The following is a 27,839-nucleotide window of genomic DNA, read 5'->3' as shown; positions in this document are numbered from 1 at the left end:
GTGAGCGGTCTGTGAGAGTGACGCTGTGAGGGGCGGGAGCGAGCAACATGGCAGCGAGTGAGTAGAGCAGGCCGGCTGGCAGACAATGAATTATATGGCTATGTGTGAGGGGGAGACGTGGAGGGGATGTGACTGGGGACTGGCCGGGGTGATAGTGCACTGAGTGCGCGGGGACTCAGCTGTGTGACAGGCCGGCAGTCAGTGCAGACACCGACATCACCTCAGCTGTCTCCAGTCACCTGGTATATAGTATATAGCTATGTATATACAGCCAGGTGACTGTAGTGTATATATATAATATATTGCATAGGATTTATCTTGTGTTAGAGCTCGTTCACACGTGACAGATTTCTTGCAGCACTACATTTAAAAATCATGCACCTGAGTGGAGTTATTTTTCCACCATGTGCATGGATTTCTGCAAGTCCCATTGAGATCAGTGGGAAAATCACTGCAGTTTCTGCAGCAAATCTGTCTTGTGTGAATTCTGTCATGTGACAGGTAATTGCTATGTACTCTATAGGGATCTGTCACCTCCCCTATGTCTATTCACCTGTCACCGCCATCTTACATGGGTACGCATCATGCCTCTGTTATCTGTAAAGCGCCACAGTATATGTTGGCACTATATAAAGTTATTACTATGTCACTTTTGTAGATTTGGAGTTGTATGCAAATGAGGCATTTGGTGCACTGGGGGCGGGCCTTGGTCTTGCTGCTCAGGTAATATGGCTGATGTCATAGCAGTGTGAGGATCAGCTCACGGCACGAGGTGGCGCAGGCCGGAGGTCCCAATGCACCAAGTTTTTTTTTCCAAATCTATAAAAGTGACCCACACTTATTAGGGTAACGTGCTCTGTGACATGAGTGTTGTCTGCTCTGAGGAAGTCATAGACTACTTATAAAGGGTTTGTACTACTACAGACATATGTACATATGTGTCCTCTGTCCACAGGTTGGGGGGGGGGGGGATCTGAGTGCTGGGACCCCCCTCCTCCCAGAATCTTCATTGTGAATTAAGCACCTGCAGGACTTGTGCTCCATTCACTTCAATGGAAATTGCAGTCCCCGCCATTGAAGTGAATGGAGCACCAGTCATGCAAGCACATTGGCACTTTATTCACAAGGAGACATTCAGGGGTCAGAACCCAACGATCTGACACTTACCCACAGGATAGGGGATACATTGTCTGTAATGGCACATCCCGTTCAAGTCTGAGACCCCACGATGCGGAAATGCAGCTTTTCTTTTGTTTTTGAGCCAAAGCCAAGAATGGCGATACAAGGAATGGGAATATATAGGAAGAGCTTATACTTCTCCCTTCTGCACAATCTACTCCAGGCTTTGGCTCCAAAAAAAGTAGAAAAAGAAGGAAAATAAAAGCTGCGTTTATACGACGTGGAGCCTCAGCCTTGTTACAGTTTCTTTCTTTTTTTTTTTTTTTTTTTTTGAGCCAAAGCCAAGAATGACTACAAACAAAAGGAATAGAAAGCTCTTATATGTTTGCCTTCTACTCAGTCTACTCCTGGATTTGGCTGAAAAAAACCTCAGTGAAATCTGTAACAAAAAAAACCTGTTTACGCTGTGTTCACACCAGCGTTCGGGTCTCCGTTATGAGGTTTCTGTTTTCTGCATGCAGAAGACGTAAACCTGTCAGACCGAGTCTGGCCGTGAGCGTTTTGTGCTCTCCGCGGCGAAAACGGTTATTTTAAACTGGACACACGTCTGACTCTGTGTCCGGGTTAAAAAAAAAAAAAAAACAGTTTCGCTGCGGAGCGCACAAAACGCTCACAGCCGAACACTTTTCAAACCCATTCAAATGAATGGGTTTGAAACATGACTGCAGGTTTTTGTCTCCTGTCCAGTTTCGGGCAGGAAATGGAAACCTACAGAACGGAGTACGCGACGCAGATGTGAACGAGCCCTTACTCGCAACGTGGAACCTGAGCTTAAAGGGATTCTATCGTTAGAAAGCCTTTTTAAACTAAATACACGTAGGAATAGCCTTAAGAAGGGCTATTCTTCTTTTGTCTTTATTATTCTGTTCGGCGCCGCCGGTCCTGAGAAATATCTTCTTTCTTACTTATGTAATTGAGTTTTCTTGCAGCACTGAGGGCGGCCCCACTGTTGCTTGAAAACTCTCCAGCGACGACCTCGGTCTTCTTCTCCACCTCTTCTCTCGCTCTCCCATTGCATCTTCTTCATAAAGTGCCGACTGTGCTTGTCCATCGGCCATTTTCCTGTGGCTTCTCCCATTCAGCCACAGAGAAAAATGTCTGATGGACATGTGCAGTCGGCACTTTATGAAGAAAAGATGAGTGCGAGAAGAAGAGGCGGAGAAGAAGACGCCCCCAGACCTGCGAGAAAACTGATTTGCATAAGGAAGAAAGACTATATTTCTCAGGAACGGCGGAGCGGATCAGAATAATAACTGTAAGAGAAGAATTGCCCTTCTTAAGGCTATTCCTTACGTGTATTTAGTTTAAAAAGGGAATTCTAGTGATAGAATCCCTTTCAAGTGATTTTCCAGGTTTATCAGTTGATGGCCCATTGGTCGCCTGTTTGATGAAACTTTAATGTTTGGGGGGGGCACTGCAGCCTCTTCACCGAAATCCAAGCACAGCATTGTATAATGGTTGTGTTTGGTATCACAGTTCACCCTCATTCACTTGAATGGGACTGAACTCTAGTCGGCCATGTAACTGATGAACATGATATGTGGCCTGAAAAGTGCAATGATCCTCGGGTAGCTTATCTAACAGCTGATCTGTGGGTGTCCCGAGTGTTGCCCCCCGCTGCTCCTCATTTCCTGATCTATGGGGCGTCAGTTAATAAAGCCTGGAGTACACTGGCTCGGATCATGTTTTTCCTGCAGCGTTTTCCTTTATGATTTTGCAGCGTTTGCTTTAGCACTTTCTGCCCCTATTACACCTATATGGAACCACACCAGTGTTTGTATAGGTGTAATTGACATGCTGGGATTTTCCGCTACAGATTTTTTTTTTTACCTGCATTGTGTGGATTGGATTAGCCAGAATCCCATACAGTTTGTGGATGATGTAAAAGCACAACGTGGGAACCTGTCAGGGTGTTTTAGGACACTACACCCACCACATGTCCTTCATTATACCCACCTCACAGGCCTGTCATGTGGCCTGACCCATCTATCAGTGGCCTCCATTGAATAACACCGGCACAACACCGTCCATGTATCTGTTTCCCTCACTGTACCCGTGTTAGTCAAAGGAGATGGGCGAGTTGGGGAGAGATTGGTATCGAAACTACCAGCACAGATATCTCCTGAGCTGAATTGAGGGCACAGTCTGCTTTCTAGCAGTATATAAAAACGCCTGTGCCTGAGGATATGAAAGGCCCTCTTTAAATAGGAGCAGGGCTGATTCCAGCGGCTGAATCAGGTATCCGGGATAGGGCCCGGATATAACATCCAACCCATCTGATGCTGTTTAAAAACTAAAATCGAGACATGCTTGTGGTGGGAAGGGGTTAATGACAAAATCACGAGCTCACCAATTTATTCAGGTGACCCTAACCTACCTATCCGTGGGGCTGGGTTGTTATGCTGGGTTCAGGTGACAGACCCGCACCGGCGGGCCATAGAGTAGGACCATCATAAAATGCCAGTCTTCCTACCTTGCGTGTTGTCACTAATCCCAGCATGCTATGGCTCTGTTCATACTCATTGCAGGCACCTTCTATGTACACCCATTATTTTGGATCAAACTTTGCCCCTAAAGTAAAAGAAAAAAATCCAAGTTGTCAGTAAATTTAAGGCCTTGAATTGCTGCCGTGTGTCAGGATGGCAAAGTGAAGGTTGTGTAATTTAGTCTGAGTGACATCCAATATGGCTGCTGGTATAGCGCCGCACGCCTGGTCACTGCAGACCTCATAGGTCCTGTTCAGAAGCTTTGGAAAGCTGAATGATGGATTACTTAGATGTCCTATTCGGTGGTGGATCCCTTCTGGGAAATCTATATATCACTCTGCTCAGTTCCTTCTGTTTTATTACATGCCAGATATGAATAACTCTAGCACTTACACTTAATGGTGCTTTTTTATTTTATGGGGGGGGGGGTACGTTCTATGTCTCAGTGAAGACAAATGGATTACTGTGGTTTCTATATTCTATTTCATGCTGTTAATGAATGTCGCTCTCTGTCCCTGCAGTTCCACAGTCGGCGGTCCTTTTAGTACTCGGACTCTTGACCATCATACATGCCTTGACCCCCAGCCATTATCTGAGCCAGGCAGACGTGGAGAGACTTAAAGATGCCTTGGAACACCCACTGTCCGACCTGGAGAACGCATATTACTACATTGTAGGCTTTAACCATCTCGGGGCCAGTGTCGCAGATGAAAAGGTGAGGTTGTGGAATTGGGAGCAGATCAGTTGTGTTAGTCTTAAGAAGAAACTTGCCTGACCCTTCTGGATCAAGGCTGTTCTTTGGTCTGTGTGAGATGTGTATTTGCCTATTGGTGGTAGAGGATCTGTAAGCTCTTCTGACCTGACTCTTTTAGTCAACGCTTGTACAATATTTGCCAATAGAACAATACAGGAGCTTCATGTTCCTCTGTTTTTCTTCCTGGAAGTTTATGAATCAGTTGAATTACCATTTGGAGAGGGGTGTCCCTGTTCACCCTGAAAACCCGTTGTCAATTTGTTTGTGAATTTCAAGGAGGAATAACAGAGGAACAACACATAGGAAAAGCTGCGCCATGATTGTTATTTTTTGGGTAATATAATGTTATATTTGGAAAGGCCAATACAAAAGCTGTTATATTTTCCATTTGGGCAGATAAGAGGTATAGGAGTGTATAGTATAGTGTTCATCTCGGTAAGATAAGACCATGGTCCTTGCCCCTGGACGCACTATATCTTTCTATCATAGTTGTTTCGCTACATTGTGCTGTCCAATGCCCATGGATTACATGAGTAACCAGTATTTGCAGTAGTTTGCTTAATCTTTCGATGTTCAGCACTTATTTTATTTCTTTTCCCCCCACCAGGCGGCCTGTAGCTTCATTCGCTCTAATGTTGATACCAGTAATGTGGACTCTCTGTTCTATGCTGCTCAGTCCAGTCAAGCCCTCTCCAACTGTGAGGTAGGTCATGTGAGGTGACATGGACTCTTGTGCTTTGCTGCTGTGTGCGTCTTTCTATCCGCTCACCTTTCCTCCCCTCGCAGGTGCCCATCTCTAATGAAACCAGAGACCTGCTGCTCGGTGCCATCAGCGAGGATTCTTCAGTCACCCAGATATACCATGCCGTTGGCGCGCTCAGTGGATTTGGCCTTCCTCTGGCCTCACAGGAAGTTGTCAGTGCCCTGACCACCAGGCTCAGTAAAGAAGAGAACGTCTTAGCGTAAGTATATCGCTCAGCATTTTTTTTAGTAAAGTTTCCTATCTTCTTGTAGTGAGTAGATTGGACATTGAATTGACCGTATTCAATTCCATCCCTGAATTTCAGACAATTAGGGGGGTTTTTTTATATCCAAAAAGAGAAAAAGACATGGCCCGTATATCCCAGTCTTATATTCATTGATCTAGCGCTTCTCAGCAAATTCTACAATACTGAACATGAGGTTCTTAGTATACATATTGATCAAGGTGTATAAGCCCACTAGCCACTTCATGGCGACCTCTTTATAATGTGTCCCTACTCTACTGGGTGCGACGCTGCACAGTGACCGCCACAACCGCAACACGGCGCCCACAGGGGGAGCGACCCAGTGGTTTGGCAACACCCCTGCCACCTGTGGAGCTGTGCCCATGGGGCGGGGCAGCCCAGAGCCTGGGGGCTTGGTCTGGTGGCAGGGGTGTTGCCAAACCACTGGGTCGCTCCCCCTGTGGGTGCCGTGTTGCGGTTGTGGAAGTCGCTGTGCAACACCGCACCCAGTAGGGTAGGGACTCACAATAAGAGGTCGCTGTGAAGTGGCTAGTGGGCTTATACACCTTGATCAACATGTATACTAAGAACCTGATGTTCAGTATTGTAGAATTTGCTGAGCACTAGATCAATCAATGTATAAGGATGGGGATATGCGGGCCATGTCTTTTTCTCTTTTTGGATACATAGGGTGTCTTTTTATCTGCAACACTACTGGTTGAAACTAATTCCTTTGATATATCCATGGGTAAGGCTGTATTTACCCACAGTATATAAAAATAAACCATGGAACCAGTAATAAAGGAGTTTTCCAGGTCTCAAGAGGATACCACATCTGTCCTTTTGATTGGTTATGTATATCAAATCAGTGGGGTCTGACACCCGGTATAGCCATCGATCAACTGTTTCAAGAGACGAGAAGCTGCAGCCTCGTCACTGCATACAAAGCACAGGCCATGTTGTTGCTGATAGGTTCTCTTTAAATGTTTGTTTAAATTTTTTTTTTTTTAAAAAGCTATGTTTTTGTTAACCACTTCTGGACCACCCATAGACTATTTACGACCGGATAGTGGTTGCAGTGTTCTGACAGGATGTGCCGGTACGTCCAGTCAGAACACAGTAGCTGCACGGAGATCGTGCAGTTGCTGACACTGGGAGCTGGCTGTAACTTCAGCCGGAGCTCCCAGAGAGAAGACACGGAAGGTTTATTCCCTTCCCTGCCATCTTGATCACTGTGTATACAGCCCTCAATGAGCTTTGTCTACACAGCTACGGGCGCCGCCATGATGCGGCCGCCCTCTGACCCGGCGGTCACGTGATCCGCCGGGATCAGTGTCTTGCAAGAGCTGCTGGGTCCTACAGGACCCAGATCAGCTCTGTATACTGTGTATACAACGTGCAGGCGGCTGTATTCCTCCTGCAGCTGGGGCTAAATGTACCAGCCCCAGTTATAGGAGAAATCAGCCTCTTTAACAAAGAAAAAAGTGATCAGATGTCCCCAAAGGTCTCTTATGACCTTATGGGGACACCATCTGAAAAAAAAATATTTTTTTTATTTTTTAATGTAGATTGTGAGCACCACATAGAACTCACAATGTACATTTTTCCCTATCCTTATGTCTTTAGAATATGGGATGGAAATCCATGCAAACACAGGGAGAACATACAAACTCCTTGCAGATGGTTTTTTGCCCTTGGCGGGATTTGAACACCAGGGCTGCAAGGCTGCAGTGCTAACCACTGAGCCACCGTGTGGCCCCCTGAAAAAAAAAATATATATTAAAAAAAATTAATAAAAAAAAAACACCCTGACTCCAGGAACGCAGAAACCAAAACCAGTAATTTGTTAAACACTTTAAAGGGGTATTCCCAGCTCACATACTCATCAGTCTTTACTGCTGTAAAATCTTCTTTCTTCCTGGTTTCTTGCATCATTTGGTGAACGGGGTTTCACATGCAACCTGCCGTTTAGCTCCGCCCCCAGATTAGCGTGTAGCTCCACCCACCCATATTGGACTATGAAGTACAGGCAGCAGCAACTCCATTCTGTGTCTCCATTCTGTGTACTGCCTGTCTCTGCCATAATGAACACACCTGAATTAGCTAGCCTGATAACTGGGAGAACAGAAGAAATAAAAGCAGCTCCTCTCCCCTATCTGCTAACAGGAAGCTAGGTCATGTGGTGTAGACACAGGAATAGCTAGAAACACAGGCTCGCTCCCTGCACTTAGCCCCTCCTCCCTCCCCCCTGAGAGCAGCAGATACATCACTTGACTCATGAGCAGATAAGTCAGGGCTGTGGCCACAAAGAATTGAATAAAGTAAGATAGTGGACAAACAAAGCAGTTTTGCTGAAGCAATGTATTTAGGAAAAGTCTTACATCCACATTAACAAGCAGTATAGATAGGATCCTTGTGATGGGACAACCCCTTTAAAGCAAGCCTATCACCTTCCCCAAGCACATTCAACTGCCACCATAGTGTTAGGTTGTGTGCACACAAAGGAATTTGCCACGGATTTGGGGGTGGATTTCGATTTTGGAATCTGGGGCTGATTCCCCCCAAAATCTGCCTCTCATTGTTTTCAAGATTGCAGCAAGACATGGAAAAAAAGCATACTGCTCAATCTTGCCACGGACACCGCAGCTCAAGACTCCCTGCAGAGTAGGCCCATTCATCGGCCCTAATCAGCAGTAGGATACCACGACAGAATGCTTATGCACCATATCAGCATCCCGTCACGGTTAGACCGCGGCGAAAATGCCGCAAATGGGAAATGAAGAGGAATTTCTCTTCATTTTCCACCGTGTGAACATAGCCTTACAGAGCACATTACACTGCTAAACATCATAGCTCTGTTGTGTATGTCACTTTTGTAGAATTGGAGAACAATTGCTTTGAGGTCTTATGCAGTTGGTGCACTGGGGGCTGCTTAGGTCGGATAGATGATGTCATAGCAGCAACGGGATCATAGCAGCAAGTGGTGATGCAGATAGGGGCCCGAGCAGCAAGTTCAATGCTCCAGGGGGCTGAACACCCCCCCCCCCCCCCCAGTGCACCAACAGCCTATTTGCATCAGGTTGTTTTTCTCCAAATCTATAAGAGGGACATAAATCCCAAAGGTCTGTTATTTATCACTGTAATATGCACTATAATGCTGCTGATGGCTGAGTCTGCTTGCTGGAGGTGATAGATTCCCTTGACAGGGGTTATCCATCTTCCAGAAATGATCTACAAGTACATCCACAGCGGTACTAAGTACTCTGCTCCCTTGTGCGGCCATTACTTGGCTTTATTTTACTGGCACCTCTTTGTATCCCTGTTGTACCACTGCACAGATAAGATATGTGAAGAGGCTGCAGTGCTCACACGTTCTAGTGTTGCAGACATCACTGTCATTGGTCACATAGTACAGCAGCAGCTCAGTCCCATTCAAGTGAATGCGGTGAGTTTTACTACTAAGTATGGCCACTACACTATGCGTGGCGCTGTCACTGTCACCGATTGAATATTGCTGTTGTATCCTAAAGATAGGTGATTAATATTTAAGTTCCAAAACACACCATTAAGGATTACTTTAACTTCATTATCATTCCTTCTCTATGAATCTCACTCTTTTATATAACTTTAGTTATATGGCTAAATTTCTGTTCTTATTATATTCTACCTTGGCAATTTCCTTTTGTGTGAGGTTTTTTTGGGGGTTCTCATTTGGTTTTTATGCCTTTCTTCACTTTTTAATCTGCCCTGGAAGCGGCGGGTGCAGTGCTGTTAGCAGATCTGTTATACTTATATTTTTAGTGCTTTGGTTGTATACAGCTATATGGGTAGTTTGGGTGTAAATGGCTCATGTATACCCCACAGAGATATCATCTTCACCATTACACCCTATTCGGTTATTGGGTTATAATACACTGTATGGCCACCTATTACGGGCTTGTTACGTATTCCATTCTAAATTCATTGGTGTCCATGTAGAGTTGGGCCCTCTGTTGCTGCTATTACAACTGCCATTATTTTGAGAGTCTAGTGAATTTTGCGCCCATGACCCCCAGCGTTCCTGTATGATGTTAGGCACTAATGGTGGATGAGAAGGCTCCCCCACACCTCATTTATCACTCCATGGTGGGAAAGGAAATTGTATGAAGTGTCTTTTCCTTAGGATAGGTCATCTGTATCAGATGGCTGAAGGTCTGACACCCTTGACCCCCGCAGATCAGCTGTTTGAAGTGGTCATAGCAAAGTGCTGCTTCCACTTCCTAGGCCTGTGAGACTACTTTCATCTGTCAAAAGACTTGGCTGCACTTCAGTTTCATTAAAATGAATGGGGCTCAGCTGCAATACCAAGCACAGCCACTATACAATGTATGGTGCTGTGTCTGATAAGATGTGAAGAGGCTGCTGCATTCTACCAAAATCTGCAATCTCTTTACACTGCTGTTCAGCGTGGGTGTTCTGTGTCAGACCTCCACCCATCTGACCTGTGGAGAAAATCCCTTCAACTTTAATCCAGCCCTGGAAATGGCAACCATACTATCACCCCTCCTAGCCAAATTTTACAGTAGTCTGTTCTCACAAACTTTTTTATTTGATGCATAGGTGGCATCTTCACTTTACAGCCATTGAGCTCTTCTGTACAAGTCATACTACTAAGAATACTAGTGTATGAAGGATGTATGGCGGCCATGTGCGTGACTGTAGCACATCATGGTTAGGATTGGGTCACATGTTCAGGGTCTTGAATGCCAAAACAAGGAGTAGATTGAACAAGTAGTAGCGCCTGTTTTCTATATATTTGCTCAGTTTACGATCCAGATCTGGTTTTGGCTCCACCTATAGGCCTTATTCACACGACAGTGCTGTTTTTCATGGACGGAACATGGTGAAAATTGGCCGTGTCAGTCCACTGAAGCCCCTGGAGAAGGCTTATTCACATGTCGGTGAATAATGTACATGTTATGGCTGTTTTAAAATTCATGGAAATCTATTGGTCTATTCACAGGGTTATCTTTATGTCCAAAAAAACAATAAAAAATGTTAGCTTCGTGTTGTGAAGAAAAATCCATCAAAAAAAGACACAAAAAAAAAGGCCAGGTGAATAAAGAAAGACAGACAGACCTTCATGGTTTCAGAAATTACTATCACACATAGACAGCAGTCACTATAAGACTTTATAGGGGCTCTCTCAGCAGAATGATGCTGTATGAGCCCCACATATGCCTGAATAGTCTTTAAAAAGCCTATTCAGGCACCGCTAATCTTATTTTAACCTCCCCATTTTAAAATAATACCCTAAAATCGAATATGCAAATTATACTTGCGGTGGGCGGTCCTGCACTGTCCGACGTCATCTTGCTGTCACGCCTTCCTCTTCTTTCTTCTTCCAGCAACGTTCTCCTGTCCTGGCTCTTCCCCGCCTTGACCTTCTGTTCTTACGGTGAATTTGGTTCAATTTGCGCAAGCTCCGGAGCCATTTTTGTAGTAATTCTAAGTTTCCCTTAGAACTACGCGAGCATGCGCAATACGCTTGCGAACCTCTTCATTCTGGAAGAACAGAAGATGAAGGCGTGGAAGAGCCAGGACAGAAGGACGTCGGGGGGCTCATACAGCAACATTTTGGTGATAGAGCCCCTTTAAAGAGGACCTTTCATGTCCTCATCGATGTGCGGTATTGTATACCACCAGAAAGAAGCGCCCTATCGAGCCTCCCGATATGTGGCCCTGTGCTGTAGATGTGTGTCAATAATTTTGGCACTGATTTCTCTCCACTGTCAAAATTGCAGGCTTTATAGCCTAACGTCATATCTGGGGTATGAGCAACGCCACCCCAACCAACTGTTAGGCTCGCCCTTCTGACAGTGGGGAGATATCGGTGTAACCGGGGCACATACGGGGAAATGTACTGTATTCCGTGCACTGTCAGCTTTCTAGACGTATATAATACCGCACATTGATGAGGACATGAAAGGTCTTCTTTAGTCTAATGCGTGCCCTGGTATGAAGCAATCTATTATCAGCAGATTCTCTATTAAAGCATACCTCCCAGTTATGAACAACTTTTCAGAAATGAATAGAGTGGGTGAATATAAGTAACTTTGTAATATATCTTATTAAAGCGATCTACTTTCTTCTCTACTTTCCAGTGAGAGTTACTTTCTACATATTAAGCTATGAAAAGAGGAGCTAGAAAAGACTCTTGAATAATTGGTGCGGCTTCACTCTGCTATTCTGAACTCTTAACATTGTTAGGTTTGTAGATAAGAGGCTGATGGTGCACAGAACAAGGAGACTCTTTCTCCACCATTACTGTAGAGCTGAATATGGAGAGGAAAATAATGTAAGCACACAGTAAGACTGAAGATGAGGGACGAGAGAAAGCTTAGTAAGTGGAGAAGGAAACCCATCTCCTTAGTCAGATATTGTATATTGCAGTATTAGTTATAGTCATCTGCACTATTGATTTCTGGAAAATTGGTTATTACTGGAGCTGCGTCTCTATGACCCTATGGTGGTGTATAACAGGCTAGGAGTCAGGACGGGGCTCGTGTAATACTTCTTCCTGTAACATCACAGCAAAGTTGTACAGATGGATCCTATATTCTGTGAATACAGCACAGGGTCATATCCTCATCCCCGGAGAACACATCATTAAAGCCGTGATGGAACGGAGGCACTTTGTAGGAGAGCGTGATTCAGAAGTACAATGTAAATCGCTCATCTCCATATAAATGGCAATGCTAACAACAAGCTTAATTCTGTACAAGGATGGGAAAAAAAAGCAATTTACAAGATGGTTTTAAATGCACCTCGTAGTGTGATCAAGTCCCAAGTGACAGGAGAGAAGTGTCACCGCCAGAGCGGCTTTCTTCTTGGTGTACGGATCAGGAGAAGTCTGTCATTCTGCTGCTTTGCAAGCTAATGCTTCTGAACTCTTCTGCCCCTTCACTTCCCACGGGAAACCCACTACATTTGTTATGGAAATGAGGCTGTCATGTTTAGAACAGGAAGATATACCTTTTGGGATGGGATCCTTCCCACATAAGTCGTATGCATTCCTTCTAGTAAACAGAAGTTTTGTGGTGATGGAGTCGCATATGCATAACATGCACTTGTAGCAAAGGAAGGGGGGAGGTAGCTTTTGCTGTTTTTGTCTTGCAAGTACCTTCATGGCTTTAAAGGGCTTTTCGGGACTTGTTTTTATCCTTCTCCTATCCTCAGGATAGGTCATTAATATCTAATTGGTAGGGGGCTAGCAACCAGCCCCTATACAGATCAGCAATTTGTTGCCATACTTGATAGTATACATTGCATAGATCTTCATGTATTGTATGGGGAATAAACATTACTGCAGCTCCGATCCCATTCACTTCAGTTGGAGCAGACCTGCAGTAATACTGCACGGTCACTATGCAATGTAGGGGCCCTCTTCTGGCTCTGTACACTATATAGCAGCTGTAACTGCTGACCGGAGAGCCAGGTGTCAGCCCCTCAACCTATCCCGAGGGCCCCTTTTTCATACCTCCAGATTCCAACCCTCGGTAAAACCTTATATGCTCAGAATCAGTAGTTGTAATGATGCGGATAACATCCCTGATGCCTAAGTTGCTCCACGTTTTGTTGCTGAACACTTACTGTCTCCACTATATCACTATATTGTAACCTTATAGTTGGTGGTAAACTAAGTCTGTCACCTCCCCCAAGCATATTCAGTTGTCACTCACATTATTATGTAGGTCACTTTTATAAATTTGGAGAAAAACAACTTTGAAGTTTTAAGCAAATGAGACATTTGGAGCACTGGGGACGGGCCTTAAAGGGATCCTATCATTGGATTCCCCTTTTTTATTTACTAACACGTAGGAATAGCCTTGAGAGGCTATTTTTCTCGTACCTTTAGATGTCTTCTCTGGGCCGCCATTCTGTTGAAATGCCGGTTTTCGTCGGTATGCAAATGAGTTTTCTCGCAGCACTGGGGGCGTCTCCAATGCTGCAAGAGAACTTTCCAGTGACGCCTCCATCTTCTGAAACGAACACTCTCTCCCTGTGTCGTCTTCAATCCTGGGTTTCAATCTTCTAGGCCTTTGCAGAGCTGACTGCGCATGTCCGGGCTACAAGAAAATGGCCATTTACACAATAAGATGGTGTAAGCGGCCATTTTCTTGTGGCCGCTTACACAGTAAGCTGGCTCGGCCTGAGGCCTAGAAGATTGAAACCCAGGACGGAAGAAGACGCAGGGAGAGAGCGTTCAAGAAGAAGATGGAGGCGTCACTGGAGAGTTCTCTGGCAGCATTGGAGACGCCCCCAGTGCTGTTTAAGCGCTGGCGCCTGCCCCCAGTGCTGTGAGAGAACTCATTGGCATACCGAAGAAAACCGGCATTTCAACCGAACGGTGGCGTGGAGAGAAGACACCTAAAGGTAGAAGAACAATAGTCTTTCTTAAGGCTATTCCTATGTGTTAGTCAGAAAAAAGGGAATCCAATGATGGGATCCCTTTAAACCCTGGGATCATTACTCTTTCCACTCAGAGCCCTATCATCTCTTACCTGTGCCACCCTGTTTAGGTAGAGTTGATCCTTCCACTTTTATTTTGTCACACGTCCTAGGTGTGACACTTCCAAGACTAGTGCTCCAGGGAGCTGAAGCTCCGCCCCCAGTGCACCCACTGCCTCATTATAATTGTCCTGGGGGGAGAGTGTGTTTGCAATGTTAAAGGGGTGTCTGTAGGCTTCAGTGTCTACATTTCTTTGCATTGGTTGTCTTTGTTACACCACACAATAGTTTACAACCCTCTAACCATATATTTCCTCTTCCATGTTTTCTCCGCAGGACTATCGAAGCTCTCCTCACCGCTTCTCTGCTATCCCAGCAAGCCGACCTGCGAGGGATCGTGGAGGAGATCGAGGTAACCGCATATTCATTTCCCACAGCTATGTGGCAAAGCTTTACTGTTCTGTCTCTGTAATACATTTTTTCTTTTGAATATTGAGGCTTTGCCTGTGGAAAGCAGCATGTCTTTATGGGAAAATAAAAAGTTTTATTCCCTTTATGTGAATTCCATTATCCCGTTTCTAATATCACCATTTTATTGCACTTCATAGGCTGAAGCCCTCCTTGCACATTTTTAAGTTTGTCACGCCATGTGATTTTTATTTCATATTCTCGTGTAATAAAATCCTTAAAGGGATCCTTAAATGTAGAAAAGAATCCTAAGAGAAGCAAGAAATATATTCTCCCTCACGGTACGTCAGTCTCTACGATCCTGCCACAAACAGGTTTTTTGTCGACATCTGGCAGATAATGAAGCGAGGGGGTGGCTGTTAAAGGGGTTGTCCAAGATCTCATGTGTATCCAGGAAAGACCATTCTGATCGGTGGGGATTGAATAGCCAGAACCGGCACCGATCAGCTGATCTGGGGCAACTGCACATCTGCTCCCATTGATTATAAAGGGAGCCAACATATCAACTGAGCCCCAGAGATCGATAGGTTGCTGAAATTTCGCTATTTTTACCAATATGTAAATGAACTCTTTGCAGCAACAAAGGAGTTGCTCCCTATCTTTTTGGATCATTGGGGGTGCCCTTGTTGCTCCAGAAAGGTCATTTGCGTATCGCAGGTTGTCTGTTTTTAGCAACTGACTTTTTCTTCTTCTTGTAGGACCTGGTGGCCCGACTTGATGACCTGGGCGGTCAATACCTGCAGTTTGAGGAGGGTCTGGAAACTACCGCCCTGTTTGTGGCCGCTACATACAGCTTGTCAGATCATGTTGGGGTGGAGCCTGCTTTGAAAGAGGTAAGAAGAGCTCTATGTCTTCCCATCATATTTCTAAGATCGCTTAAGCCTTGATCTTGTATTTCTCATCCTTAACTCTTTGTTTCCCAGGACCAGATTGTCCAGCTGGTAAATGCCATCTTCAGCAGGAAGAGCTTTGATTCCCTCTCTGAAGCCTTCAGTGTGGCTTTTGCCGCCTCTGCCCTGTCCCACAATCGCTATCACGTTCCACTCATCGTGGTGCCCGATGGACCTGCCGCTGTGTCTCACAAACAGCCCCTCCTAAGAGTACGTGGTATTATTGAATACTTTTGCTAGAAGTAGTCACATGATGAATTCTAGATTGTATTCACCAGGTTTGGAGGCCTAACCGCCAGCAACGTGTCCTAAACCTTGTGACCATTGTCCCATCTGATGCAACATTCGGCAGTTTTTGGAAGTTTGAATCTGCCGAATGTAAGTCCCTGACTCCTCTCCGGATCCTCCTGGGTGTTGTGCTATCACCTAAGGTGTTCCCTACTTGGCTTGAATGGTACAACACGTGAATGTATGTTGGAGGATACAAGATGAGTCAAGAATTCATCTCTAGCAGATTGAAATTTGCCAAAGCTGCCGAACTGCACAACAGACAGGGCTCGGTTCCCTAAGTTCAGGGGCATGGTGCTGGTGTAGAGACCCCAAACATGTTGACGGGTTCCATTTTAGCGTCTGGTTGCATGCCGCTTCCACTTCTCAAGCCATGAGACGTCATGTTCATTGGTCACATGGCCTGATTGCAGCTCAGTCCCAATCAAGTGAATGGGCTGAGATGAGATGTGATACTAAGCATAGACATTGTACAAATATACGACGCTGTGCTTGGTAAGCAATAAAGGCTCACATGAATGCCGCATCCTCTTCAGACTGCTGATGGCCTATTTGTCTAAATGGATACTTATGCAAGCAAATCCTGTGTAGTGTGATCCTACAGTCAGAGGAAAGGTGACATGGCAATGTCAGACTACCCAGGATTGGTATATAACTACGGAGTCCCATAGTAACCCCATGGCTCACACACCAGGATTAGCAAATTTCCTTAATTTTTTATTTTGGGTGCATTGAGGCCATAAAAATGCCCATAAAAGTTACATTTTACCTAAACTTTCTTAACAGTTGCTTTCTCCTTGTTTCTATTTTGTAGTAATCTTTTTCTTTCCTTCTGCATAGCTTCTGGTTACCAACGTTCTGTCCCAGAGACTGACCGATGCCAAAGTGAAGCTGAATCAGGCGAAGTCCAGCAGCACCAAAGCCACAGTACTGGAGCAGGCAGCGTTTACCGCTTCTGGGTGAGAGAACGTCTTCATTTTCTTGGACACGCCCCCTGTAGTCTTCAGTTACCTATCTGAAAATAGAGATTTACCACCTAGCTACAGCAGTAGACCCTACTGATAAGTAGAATGGTAATTCTCAGGTCCCACTGTTCCTCTTTACTACATAAGCACAGTATGGGCAGATTCACATCTGCACCCCGGTCTCCGCTTTCAGTTCCCGTCTTCTGCCGACAGGAGATGGAAACCAGACTGTGTGCGCCCGTGAGCGTTTTATGGTCTCTGTGGCGAAACCAGTTTTTTGTTTTTTTTTTGCCGAACACAAAGTCCTGCATGGCCAACTTTGTGACCGGTTAAACAAAAAAAAAAAAACAGTTTTGCCGTGGAGACCATAAAACGCTCACGGTCAGACACCGGGCAGAACTTAGGACTGCTACTATACCTGTCCATTTTGTAGCCCAGTCTCACTCAAGGCAGTGAATAGGGGTCGTGAAGGCCCAGATATCACCCATGTGCCGTCCAGCTATGGACCCAGTACATGCACGTTGTCGTGTGCATGTAGCTTTAAGAGGGTTTTTTTTGGTAACCAGTCATACATACTGCTAATCCATTCATTGTCTGTGGGGCTGTTTCCAGTGGCATTGTAGACACTGAATTGAGGGCACGTTGCGTTCTTGACTGCACTCCATTCATATTCCTCCTCGCTGCAGAACTGGGTACTTGGGGCCCCCAGCGATTAGACAGTTATCATGTTTCCTGTGGATAGGAGATAAATACCCATTATGAACAGACACCTTTTAAGGGGTAGTCCAAATAGTTCTTAACCCTTTCCCGACATCCGCCGTACTAGTACGGTGCATGTCTGGTGTTTAACTATGGTAGCCGCCATAGCTGCCAGGTGTCTACTGTGTTACACAGTAGACAGCCAGCAGTAATGCCTCCGATCGGTTCCGGGACCAATCGGAGGCATTAGCCCCTCCGGCGCTGCGGTCAAAGGTGCCGGAGGCGCCATGTTCCCGGTGGCGCATGGGCGCCGCCATTTTGCCGGTGATTTCCGGCGCCTGGAGCAAGCTCCAGGGCCGACGTCACGTTTCCATGACAGCGAGGAGCCTTGTAAAGGCTCCCGGCTTGTCTGCAGTGATTTCCTTTTGCAAGCTGGTCTATGCAGCCTGCAAAAGAAATGATGATTTTTTGCAATGCATTAGCATTGTAATGCATTGCATTAATGATCAGACCCCCTGGGGTTCAAGACCCCTAGGGGGTCTAATAAATGCAAAAAAAAATTAAAAAGTATTAAAAATTCAAATCACCCCCCTTTCCCTACAACACATATAAAAGTAGTTAAATACTGTGAAACACATACATGTTAGGTATCCATGTGTCCGGAAACGCCCACTCTACAAAATTATAAAAATATTTTTCCTGTACGGTAAACACCGTAGCGGGAAAAATAGTCAAAAGTGCCAAACCGCTGTTTTGTCACTGTTTTAATCCTGATAAAAATTTGAATAAAAAGTGATCAAAGCAAAAGCATTTCCCGAAAATGGTAGAATTAAAAAGTACACCCGGCCCTGCAAAAAAAAGACGCCCTACACATACACGGACGTATAAAAAAGTTACGGCTGTTGGAATATGGCGACTTTTAGAAAAAAAAAAAAAAATTAACACAGTTTTGGATTTTTTTTAAGGGGTTAAAATGTAAATAAAACCATATAAATTACATATCCCCGGAATCGTAACGAAACACAGAATACAGGGGACATGTCATTTTGGCTGCACAGTGAACCCCGTAAATGCAGAAATGCATTTTTTTCTTCAAATCCCCCCCATTCTGAATTTTTTCCAGCTTCAAGTACATTATACAGAATAATTAATGGCAACATCATGAAGAAAAATTTGTCCCGCGAAGATTAAGATCTCATATGGCTCTGGGAGCGGAGAAATAAAAAAGTTATGGGGTTTAGAAGGAGGGGAGTCAAAAACGAAAATCCAAAAATGCCATCGCGGGAATGGGTTAATCTACATACAGTAGAGTATATATTTATAAAGGGGCAGGAATGGGGGGCTTCATTATTTACAGCCTGTTTTTATATTATTGGAATTGTTGACTCTAAAGGCACAAGTATAGGATAATCCGCGTTATATTCTCATAAAGGAAACTTTTCATTCTGCCGCTGTCACTTGCTGATCTGCGCACATCTGCCTGCTCGACAACCATCAAGTGCACAATGTATTCACGCTCCTACAACATAATTCGCACTATAACTACGCCTCTCCCCCTTCTTCCCTTCAGAGACTCTTTTGAATTAAACTTCATGGATTCCAAGCCGGCAAGTGGCTACTACGACTTCTCCGTGAGCGTGGAGGGCGACAGCCGCTTCCTGGCAAGCCAGGTGGAGGTGCGTATGATCGGAAATTTCTGTCTGACACAGAGACCTATAATGAATCATGTCAGCTCATCCAGCAACCGTGCCGTATAATGTGATGTAGAGCTTTCCACAGACCTTTCATTCCTAATGCTCAGCTCCAATTATCTTAATTATCCACTTACTATGTCTGCATATGAAAGGCACAAGCAAAAAAATGATGGCTCTGAGTCTTTACTCTGCCCGATTTCTGAGCCCCTTGAGATGAGCAAGAGACTCTTGAGTGAAATTGTGCGATGCTGTAGGACATTGTGCCCTCATTCTTCCATCTTAGACAAGTCCAAGGCAGCGTTTTGTCTCAAATGTAGGTGGTTTGTAAGCCATGGAAGCCGTGTAAGGAAATGATTAATATTGGTCGGTGGTCGATTGGTTCACATTCAGGTCATATTTAAAGGGATTGCACCACAAACACTTGGCCACAAAATAAGGAGATTGATGTAGTAGTTGGCCCCCTAGCAATTACACAAGTCATGAGAAGGCTCATGTTGGGTCCCTTTGTTTGAATGGAGCGGTGGCTGCGCTGGTGCGACACTTGTCCCTATTCTTCTCCTACCTTTCGTCGTCTTCTCCGTGCCGCCGTTCACCTACAATCCCAGTTCTTGTCGGTATGTAAATTAGCTCTCTCGCAACACTGGGGGCAGGCCCCAGCGCTCAGACAGCACTGGGGGCGGCCCTGATGCTGCGAGAGAACTCTCTCCAGCGCCACCTCCATCTTCGTCAAGAACGGCCTCTTCATTCTCTTCTTCCAGCAGTGTCTTTTTACTTCTAGGCCTCGTGCAGAGCAGACTGTGCATGCCCAGAGGCCCAGAGAAAATGGCCGCTTACAGTACTATGAAAGCGACCATTTTCCCGTGGCCTATGGGCATGCGCAGTCTGCTTTGTCGGAGGCCTTAGAAGTTACAAGCCACCGCCGGAAGAAGAGGCTGAAGATGGCACTGCTGAAGAAGAGGAGGCGTCGCTGGAGAGAGTTCTCTCGCAGCATTGGGGCTGCGACAGAGCTAATTTACATACCGACAAGAACCGGGATTGTAAGCGAACGGCGGCACGGAGAAGACAACGAAAGGTAGGAGAAGAATAGCCTTTCTTAAGGCTATTCCAGCGTGGTACATAGAAAAAATGTCGTGTGAATGATGGGATCCCTTTAAGTATTGATAATGACATGGAAAATTTTTAAAAATTGTACCAAAAATTCTTTAGAAATATGCATGCACATCTGCTGCTCTACTTAGGGAAGCAACTTGGGACCCCTCGGGAGATACATACATACTGAAAAGTGGGTGCAGCAGGGCTTGGAGAGAGCGACACGGGGCATCTGCAGTCGGACAGTTTTACCCTAATTTACAGCAGAATTCGGCATAAATCATAGCTGAGAGTTCCCCTGGCTCCTAGCCAGCCTAGGTCCATGGTGCATAGATGTAGACATGGCCTCTTACTTGTAAATAAATTGGGCTGTCATCTGTCCCATTTACAGATTAAGGTGAAGGTGTCCACAGAAGTTGGGATCAGCAATGTAGATCTCTCCATTGTGGATAAAGACCAGAGCATCTCTCCCAAAACTACCAGGTAACTCTATGACTTCAATTGACTGTATTTCTGTTGTGAGAGAAACTGGAAATGGCTTAAAGGGCTGATTTTGTTTTATTTTTTTATATAGAGTGACATTCCCCTCTAAAGCCAAAGGGTCATTCACTGCTGACAGCCACCAGAATTTTGCACTGTCCTTCCAGCTTACCGATGTGAACACAGGAGCGAGCCTGACCCCTCATCAGGTAGGTTTCCTACAAATAACAGACCCCTTCTTACTTATGTCACCACCTGTTTGGTTTCAATAATGGGCTTACTTTTTCCTCATGTTAGTGGACGGTCCTACTTGGTGTTTGATGGCCTTCTGTCTACAAAAAAAAGCAAAAACTGTTATCACTGAATAGCACCGCCCACTGGACTCCTACGTCCAAAATATGGAGAGGTTCTAAATGAGTAAATGACTAGTTTAAACTGGACAGACTGGGTCATTGATACACAGATGACTCTTTAAAGGGGCTGTCCATAACTGCTTCCTTCCATAAACAGGGCCACAGTTATGTTATTGCATTGTGAAATTAATCCTACAAAAGTGAAAATATGTACACAGCTTTGGGGGACCATTTGGTCAGTAGAGCACCTACTTAGCAGTGACACTGTGTATGGACAATCCCGTCGACAAGGACAATGGCTCTTATAGTCATAGGTTGCCCATAGGACATGTTCAGTGGAGATGTCGGGTCCTACAAATCCCAATCATTTACATTCTGTAAGAAGATTTTATGTCCATTGATAAGTTGGCAATGGTAAAAGTCCTTTTCCTTCTTCCTCCCCAGACATTTGTTCGCCTGCACAACCAGAAGACTGGCCAAGAAGTAGTGTTTGTGGCAGAGCCAGACACTAAAGGCACATATAGGTTTGAGCTTGATCCATCTGAAAGGAAGTCCGAGTTTGACTCTGCGTCCGGGACTTACACGCTGTACCTGATCGTAGGAGATGCCACTCTGGAGAATCCCCTCCTGTGGGACGTGGTATGTACAATGGGAGAATTGCAGATACGCCTTTGTAAAGTATGTCTAATCTCTTCAAAAACCAAACGTTTCTACTAAATCCTGATTTAGGCCGATGTGGTCATCAAATTCCCTGAGGAGGACACGCCAACCCCTATCCAGAGCAAGAACCTGTTCACACCCAAACCAGACATTCAGGTAAGTGAAACCTCTACTGCCACCTATTGGCTATACAATTAAAGAAAAACTGAGGCTGTGTTAGCATTGTGAGAATACATTGAACCACTGCTCTTGTGTGTACTGTGACTTATCCAATATGTATGTGCAGCACTTATTCCGGGAGCCTGAGAAGAGGCCGCCTAATGTTGTGTCTAACACCTTCACCGCCCTGGTCCTGGCGCCGCTGCTCCTGCTCTTTATTCTGGTAAGTTACAGAATTCTGTTCCCACTCGGTCTGACATGTACTATTCCCCCCGTATATTATGAACATTGATGAAATTGTAGAATGCGATTTTTTTTTTTTTTTTTTCTTTTTGTGCATGCTATATTCATCACTCCAATCTAGATTTTCTAAGGCTATTGTGTAATATACCTGAGGTTTAACGTTCCCTTGTTTTTTTTCTAGTGGGTGAAGATTGGTGTGAATATTTCCAACTTCAGCTTTTCTCCAAGCACACTGGTTTTCCATCTGGGGCATGCAGGTATGTTATAGGCTGTTGGGACGAGTTCAATTATGGTTCACATTGAGGAATTTGGTGCAGTCGTCCCCAAAATCAGCTCCAGTTTCTGTTCTGAATCTGCCACCCATTGTAGAGAACGGAGCAGGACACTGAAAAAATAAGTGTCCTGCTTTATCTTGCTTTGGATTCCATGGCTGATCTGGCGCAGACCCCCCAGCACAAGACCCTCTGATACATCTGCGCCTCATCAGCTAGGAAAAGCTGGGGTGGAGATGGAATTGAGAAAGAAGGTTGACACAAATTCCTTGACATTTTCCAACGTGAATGGGCCCTTCGAAGGGTTAAAAACTAAACACTTTAGCAGATACACATAATTGAGCATTTTACAGAATTTTAGTGGCCATTGTTGCCTTTTGTTCACCTTCCAGTTGATACAATGGTGAATGTAGAAAGTTTTTGTTATGGGTTCTGGTAAACCCTCTTTAGGTTGAGGCCCCACATTGCAGAAAGGCTGCTTTTTTGTTGTTGCAGATTTTGAGCAAAAGGGAGAAGGATAAGAAGTTCCTATATATTTCCCCCTTCCTTTTGGAGCCATTTTTAGCTTTGGCTCAAAGAAACGCAGCAAAATCTGCGGCAAAAAAAATCTGCATTTTCACAATGTGGGGCTTTAGCCTTAAGGGTTTTTTTGGACCATTTGATGGTGTTGGATCACCTTTAGGATAGATCATAGATATCAGAGTAATCTGGGTTTGATCCTGGACACCCCCACTGATCAGCTGTTTGAAGGACAAGCACTAGGTCCTCTTTATTGTCAGGCACATTCTGCAGCATCTGTATGTAGTACGGTATTACACATGAATGGGACATAGCTGCAGTACTGTGTACGGCTACCACAATTTGTATGGCACTGTGCCTGGTAAACAATGCAGAGGGCTGAAGGGCTGATCGGAGCTTTGCAATCTTTTCTGCTTATCAGGAGGGGAGACCAGTTGGATCCCAACCAATCTGATATCACTTGTCCCATCTCAGGGAGTGGGCATCAGTATTGAAGCCCCCTTTAACTGTTGTATACTTTAACCAGCGTAGACATCTAATTTATTTATTGCCTCTTCTAGCTATGCTGGGCCTGATGTACGTGTACTGGACTCAGCTGAACATGTTCCAGACTCTGAAATATTTGGCCATCTTGGGAGTCGTCACGTTCCTGGCTGGAAACCGCATGCTTGCCCATAAAGCAGTCAAGAGGTAAAGTAATAAGAGATTTAGGGTGAAACTGACCGACCAAACGGCGAACTCGGATTGCCCAGATTAACGTAAAACGGTGTGAATTTGTCGGCTGCTATCAGAGCGGCTTTGTGGTGCTCTCAGGAGCCTTTTAGTCTTACACTTAGCTCTGACTCCAATTCTCTTCTGCTGTATTGTAGATACAAGTCATTTGTTCCTTTCTCATCTGATTTCTCTGCTGCTGTAATCTTGTCTCGAGCTGTCTCTATAACCGCCAGGCTTTTACCTTCTCTCCCCCCCTCCTGCCTCTTTCTCCTTCCTCTCAGGACTGCCGCTGAACAAAGCAGTAGGTTGGCAAAGTATAGGACACTTCGGTAATCTGGGGCCTCCTATGAAGTAAGGCTGCCTTACCAAATCATCCTAACCCCCGCCCGACATGCATGCCCACCATACTCCATTACCTAGAACCTGCGCCTCATGTGTTCATGCTTAACCCCTCACTAGCATGTGACTGACCGCAGATACATTTCTGCTCCTAAGAGGTTCACTGCCCTTGTATGTGGCTTTCATCTTCTCACAGGCAGCGAATGCTCCTCCATACAGCGACCCTACTAACCTGCACCGCTAACACAAATTCTACTCCACCTGCATTTCAAGATTTTTTTGTTTTTTTTTTCCCCCCATGTTTTTAATGGAATTGGACATTTTATTTAGATTTTACTTTGAGGTTTTCATTTTCCTGCATGCGATCTTGAAGCTATTAATTTTTTTTTTTTTCTTCCTATGATACTTTTTTTGTGTGTGTGCCATTTAATATATCCGTTTTTATTTTGGTTTTATTACTGGGGTTTTTTTTTTATGTAAAAAAAAAAAATGTTGGTTCACATTTGTATCGCAAAAAGCATCTAAAATATGTGATTAAATGGAGTCCCCCTTTATTTTTAGATTATTTTTTGGTTATTGGTGGGGCTTGATGTTGCATTTTGGGCTAATAGTGACTGCCTAAGACCCGGTTCACATCTGTGCATGGATTTAAGTTCGGGGACTCCGCTTGGGGACCTCCTCCTGAACGGAAACCTAATCCGCATAAAAAAGCGGTTTCCTTAGGAAACCCGCAGACCCCATAGACTATAATGGGAGCCATGTGGTTTCCGCACGAAAAATGCAGAGATGTGATTCGGGCCTAAGACAACCAGCACCCCTCTTGTGCAGGCTATGCAAAGATGTCGAATATTATCACAGCAGAGTTGTATGCGGACCAGCCGGACATTTCAAGACATTCGACAGCCTGAAAGCATTTCAGATAATTCCCTACAACAAAGGGGAAAAAATCCTTTATGTTCACTTACATATCTGATACTTGTCCATAGCAAGTTGGGTCCATAGATGTTAGTGGGGTACATTTATCAAGACTTGCGTTATTAACCCATGCCGCCTCATGAATGATACACACCCTGGAGGAGAAATGTATGCCAGCTCATAGCTTTTCCACAACATTTACTCCGATGACCCCGTCCTTGCCACTCCTACTTTTTGGGGAAATTAAGACACTTCAGAAGAGAAAAAAATATCACTTTTTATGCCTTGTGTAGCAGAAAGGTGTACAAGGAATAATAAATCTTCCCATATATATATAATACTGCCCCTTACATTGATGGTCTGTAGTAAGGGTAGGTCATCAATACCAGATTAGTGGTAATCCAGCACTCGGGACTTCCATCATTCAACTGTCCTTAGCAACTAATACACAGAAAATGGAACGGGAAGCAGACAGCGCCGTCCTCTATATAGTGGCCAGACCAAGTTCTGGCCGTTCATTTGAATAGGAGCTAAGCTGCAGTGACTCTATTCCACCACTACAAAGAACAGCGCTATCGGCTTCCTGCTCCATTCTCGATCAGCTGCTGAGGACATCAGATTGATGGGGGTGCCGAGTGTCATACTACAAGGGACATCAATATTTTTAGCCTGGGAAATTCCTTTAAAGGAAGACCGAAACCTAGGAATAAATCCTAATCTGATTCTCTAAAGTACAACAAGAATTGTCCTCAGTATGTCAGGATCATGGCGGAAATGCAGCAGACCGCCAGAAAAATCCTACAGATTATAGGGATTGATCTCCAGAGGCATGGTATAATAATGTCCAACTCAGAGGGGCACAGCAGGGAGGCTCCTGCTCCAGATGGTTATCTTACAGACACTCAGGGCAGGGAGGAGGAGAGTGATCTCCTGGCATTCAGGGTATGAGGGATCATGTCTGATTTCCTAGAACCTACTAATCTTGTTAGTAGATGGAACTGGGTGGAAACCGTAAAGTGAAAGCTGTGATTATGTCACGACGTGCCCCTACAGCATCATATAAGTGGTGGAGAAGAGATTTTGGTCTATATGTCTATCTTGGAACACAGAAAGATCTTTGTATACCTATTGCAGATTATATGAATGATGTCACATCCATCTGCTTTTCTACAGGTCACAAAAGTGAAATGAAGTGAAGCAAGACCAGACTTGAAAAAAACACCCTAAGATGCCAGCGTCTGTTCATTTGTACATGTTCAAAATTGCAGTCCATTATTTTTATTTTTATTTTTTTTTTAATGTGCCCAAAATGTTTCCTCTGCACTGATTGTGATGTGACAGCCCCCGAGACACCCCTCTTTATTGAAACCACTGTGAAATCCATTCCAGACGTTACGCACGCTGACATCTTACTGCCACAAGCACGGACTGCACACCAGCTATTGGCAAGTCCTTCGCCTGGGCAACTTCACACATTTACAGACAACCATAGTGTTGGGTGGCCTGGGGAGTGGCACCATGTTGTTTTAGGGGAGGGGGCAGTGTGAAGAATGAAACTGGGAGAAGGTTAAATGGAACTTTATGAGAGTTTCTTTCCCTGTTGATAATAAAATGGAAGGTGAATGGGACTGGTTTGTTGTGTTTCCTTGTACTGAGATATAGAATTATCATACACACATATAGAAATATATAGTGTACACTGTATGTACGCAGGTATTGGAAATCTTCTCTTAACCCCCCACAGTTGAGGACATGTCCAGGGTAAGTTTCAATTCCTCTAAGAATCTTGGCTTTAAAATAAGACGTACAGTAGATCATGTCTATGGCCCATAGATTTAGATATCACTGGTTAAAGTGGAGGTGCATTAACTCATAGCTTCACTTTAACCAGTATGCAGGAGAACATGGAGCAGTTGACAGTGCAGGGAGGGGAGAAAATTGACATTTTCAGGTTTTGGGGTTTTTTTTTGTTTATGTAGATTGTGAACCCCATATAGGGATCACAATGTATATTTTTTTTCCCTATCAGTATGTCTTTGTAGAATGGGAGGAAATCCACACAAACACTGGGAGAACATTCAAACTCCTTGCAAATGTTGTTCCTGGCGGGATTTGAACCCTGGACTCCAGCGCTGCAAGACTGCAGCACTAACCACTGAGCTACTGTGTGTGCCCCCCCCCCCCCTTTTTTTTTTTTTTTTTTTCTTGCAATTTTAATGTGATTGTTAGGGGTTAATTATTAAATCCAGGCCGGTATATAAGATCCAGCCTCGTGCCCTGCTGTCACCTTTACAAACATTAGTGATAAAATGTCTGGTTCTCCGGCGCTCGCTGAATAACAGGCGGGGGACTGTAATAGGATGTCATCTCTGCAACAAGTCAGTTCATGAGATTTCTTCCCTCCTAGATATTTCGCCATTACCCATGAGTGGTCTTACAGGAAAGTGGAAGTGTTTAGGAACTGCAGCCACAATGTTCAGGCAGACCATGTGAAGTTATAGACCGCGGTCACTGCGTTCTGAGGTGCATAATGAGTAAGGGAACAATACTTGGCTGACTCGGTAAACCTCTGGCATTAACTTCAGCACGAAACTGCCCCTCCGGGGGCTTCCATGACTGGGCGGATGCATACTAGTCTTACGAGTGGGGTAAAGCAATCTCTGCTGCTGGGAACATGAGTCTTGGTTTGGAATATGCCAGAACGTCACCTCCATGACTGTATTGTACCCACTTTGTTAGCGAGAGATGGCGCTGTGGAGTTTATCAGGCGTTGGCCTCTTGGTTCTGTTGAAGGAAAATGTTCTTTCTTCAGCATACCAGCACATTTTGGACAACTGTTTGCCCTCAACTTTAAAACTAGTTTTGGGAAGGTCTTTTTCTATTCCAGAATGACTGTCCCAGTGCACAGAGCAAGCTTCATTATTTATTTGGCTGACTTGTATAGCGCCATCATATTCAGCAGCGCTTTACAGATGTCGTCATTCACTGACCCATATAGGGCTCACAGTCTACATTCCTATCAGTATGTTTATGGAGCAGAGGAGAAAATTGGAGTACCTGGCAGAAACCCCCACAAACCACAGGGAGCACATACAAACTACTCGGTCTGATTTGAACCTATGAAAGGATGACCCGCACAGAGCCCTGACCTCAACCCCATCCTACAGCTATATGCTAATACCTCACGTTGCTGTGTC

General features: G+C 44.7%; 1 protein-coding gene across 2 annotated transcripts; it reads left to right on the top strand.

The window, feature by feature from the left end:
• On the top strand, window positions 1-26,270 carry RPN2 (ribophorin II). Of its 2 annotated transcripts, XM_075277465.1 has the most exons (18): window positions 1-57; window positions 4,187-4,380; window positions 5,027-5,122; window positions 5,206-5,381; window positions 14,232-14,307; window positions 15,062-15,196; window positions 15,287-15,463; window positions 16,382-16,500; window positions 18,776-18,881; window positions 20,380-20,471; window positions 20,563-20,677; window positions 21,266-21,460; window positions 21,551-21,637; window positions 21,768-21,863; window positions 22,065-22,140; window positions 23,235-23,364; window positions 23,670-23,739; window positions 25,816-26,270. In XM_075277465.1, the coding sequence occupies exons 1-17, from the start codon at window positions 48-50 to the stop codon at window positions 23,719-23,721; spliced, it is 1,932 nt and encodes a 643-aa protein (XP_075133566.1). In that variant the 5' UTR covers window positions 1-47; the 3' UTR covers window positions 23,722-23,739; window positions 25,816-26,270. The 2 variants fall into 2 exon arrangements, with proteins under 2 accessions (XP_075133566.1, XP_075133567.1); XM_075277466.1 differs by lacking the exon at window positions 23,670-23,739.
• Window positions 26,271-27,839: the final 1,569 nt, after the last annotated feature.

The sequence above is a fragment of the Leptodactylus fuscus genome, chromosome 6 (assembly GCF_031893055.1).
Source record: "Leptodactylus fuscus isolate aLepFus1 chromosome 6, aLepFus1.hap2, whole genome shotgun sequence".
Classification (NCBI taxonomy): Eukaryota; Metazoa; Chordata; class Amphibia; order Anura; family Leptodactylidae; genus Leptodactylus; species Leptodactylus fuscus.
The sequence above is the reverse complement of the archived record's forward strand: the minus strand, read 5'-3'. Positions and strand labels throughout refer to the sequence as shown.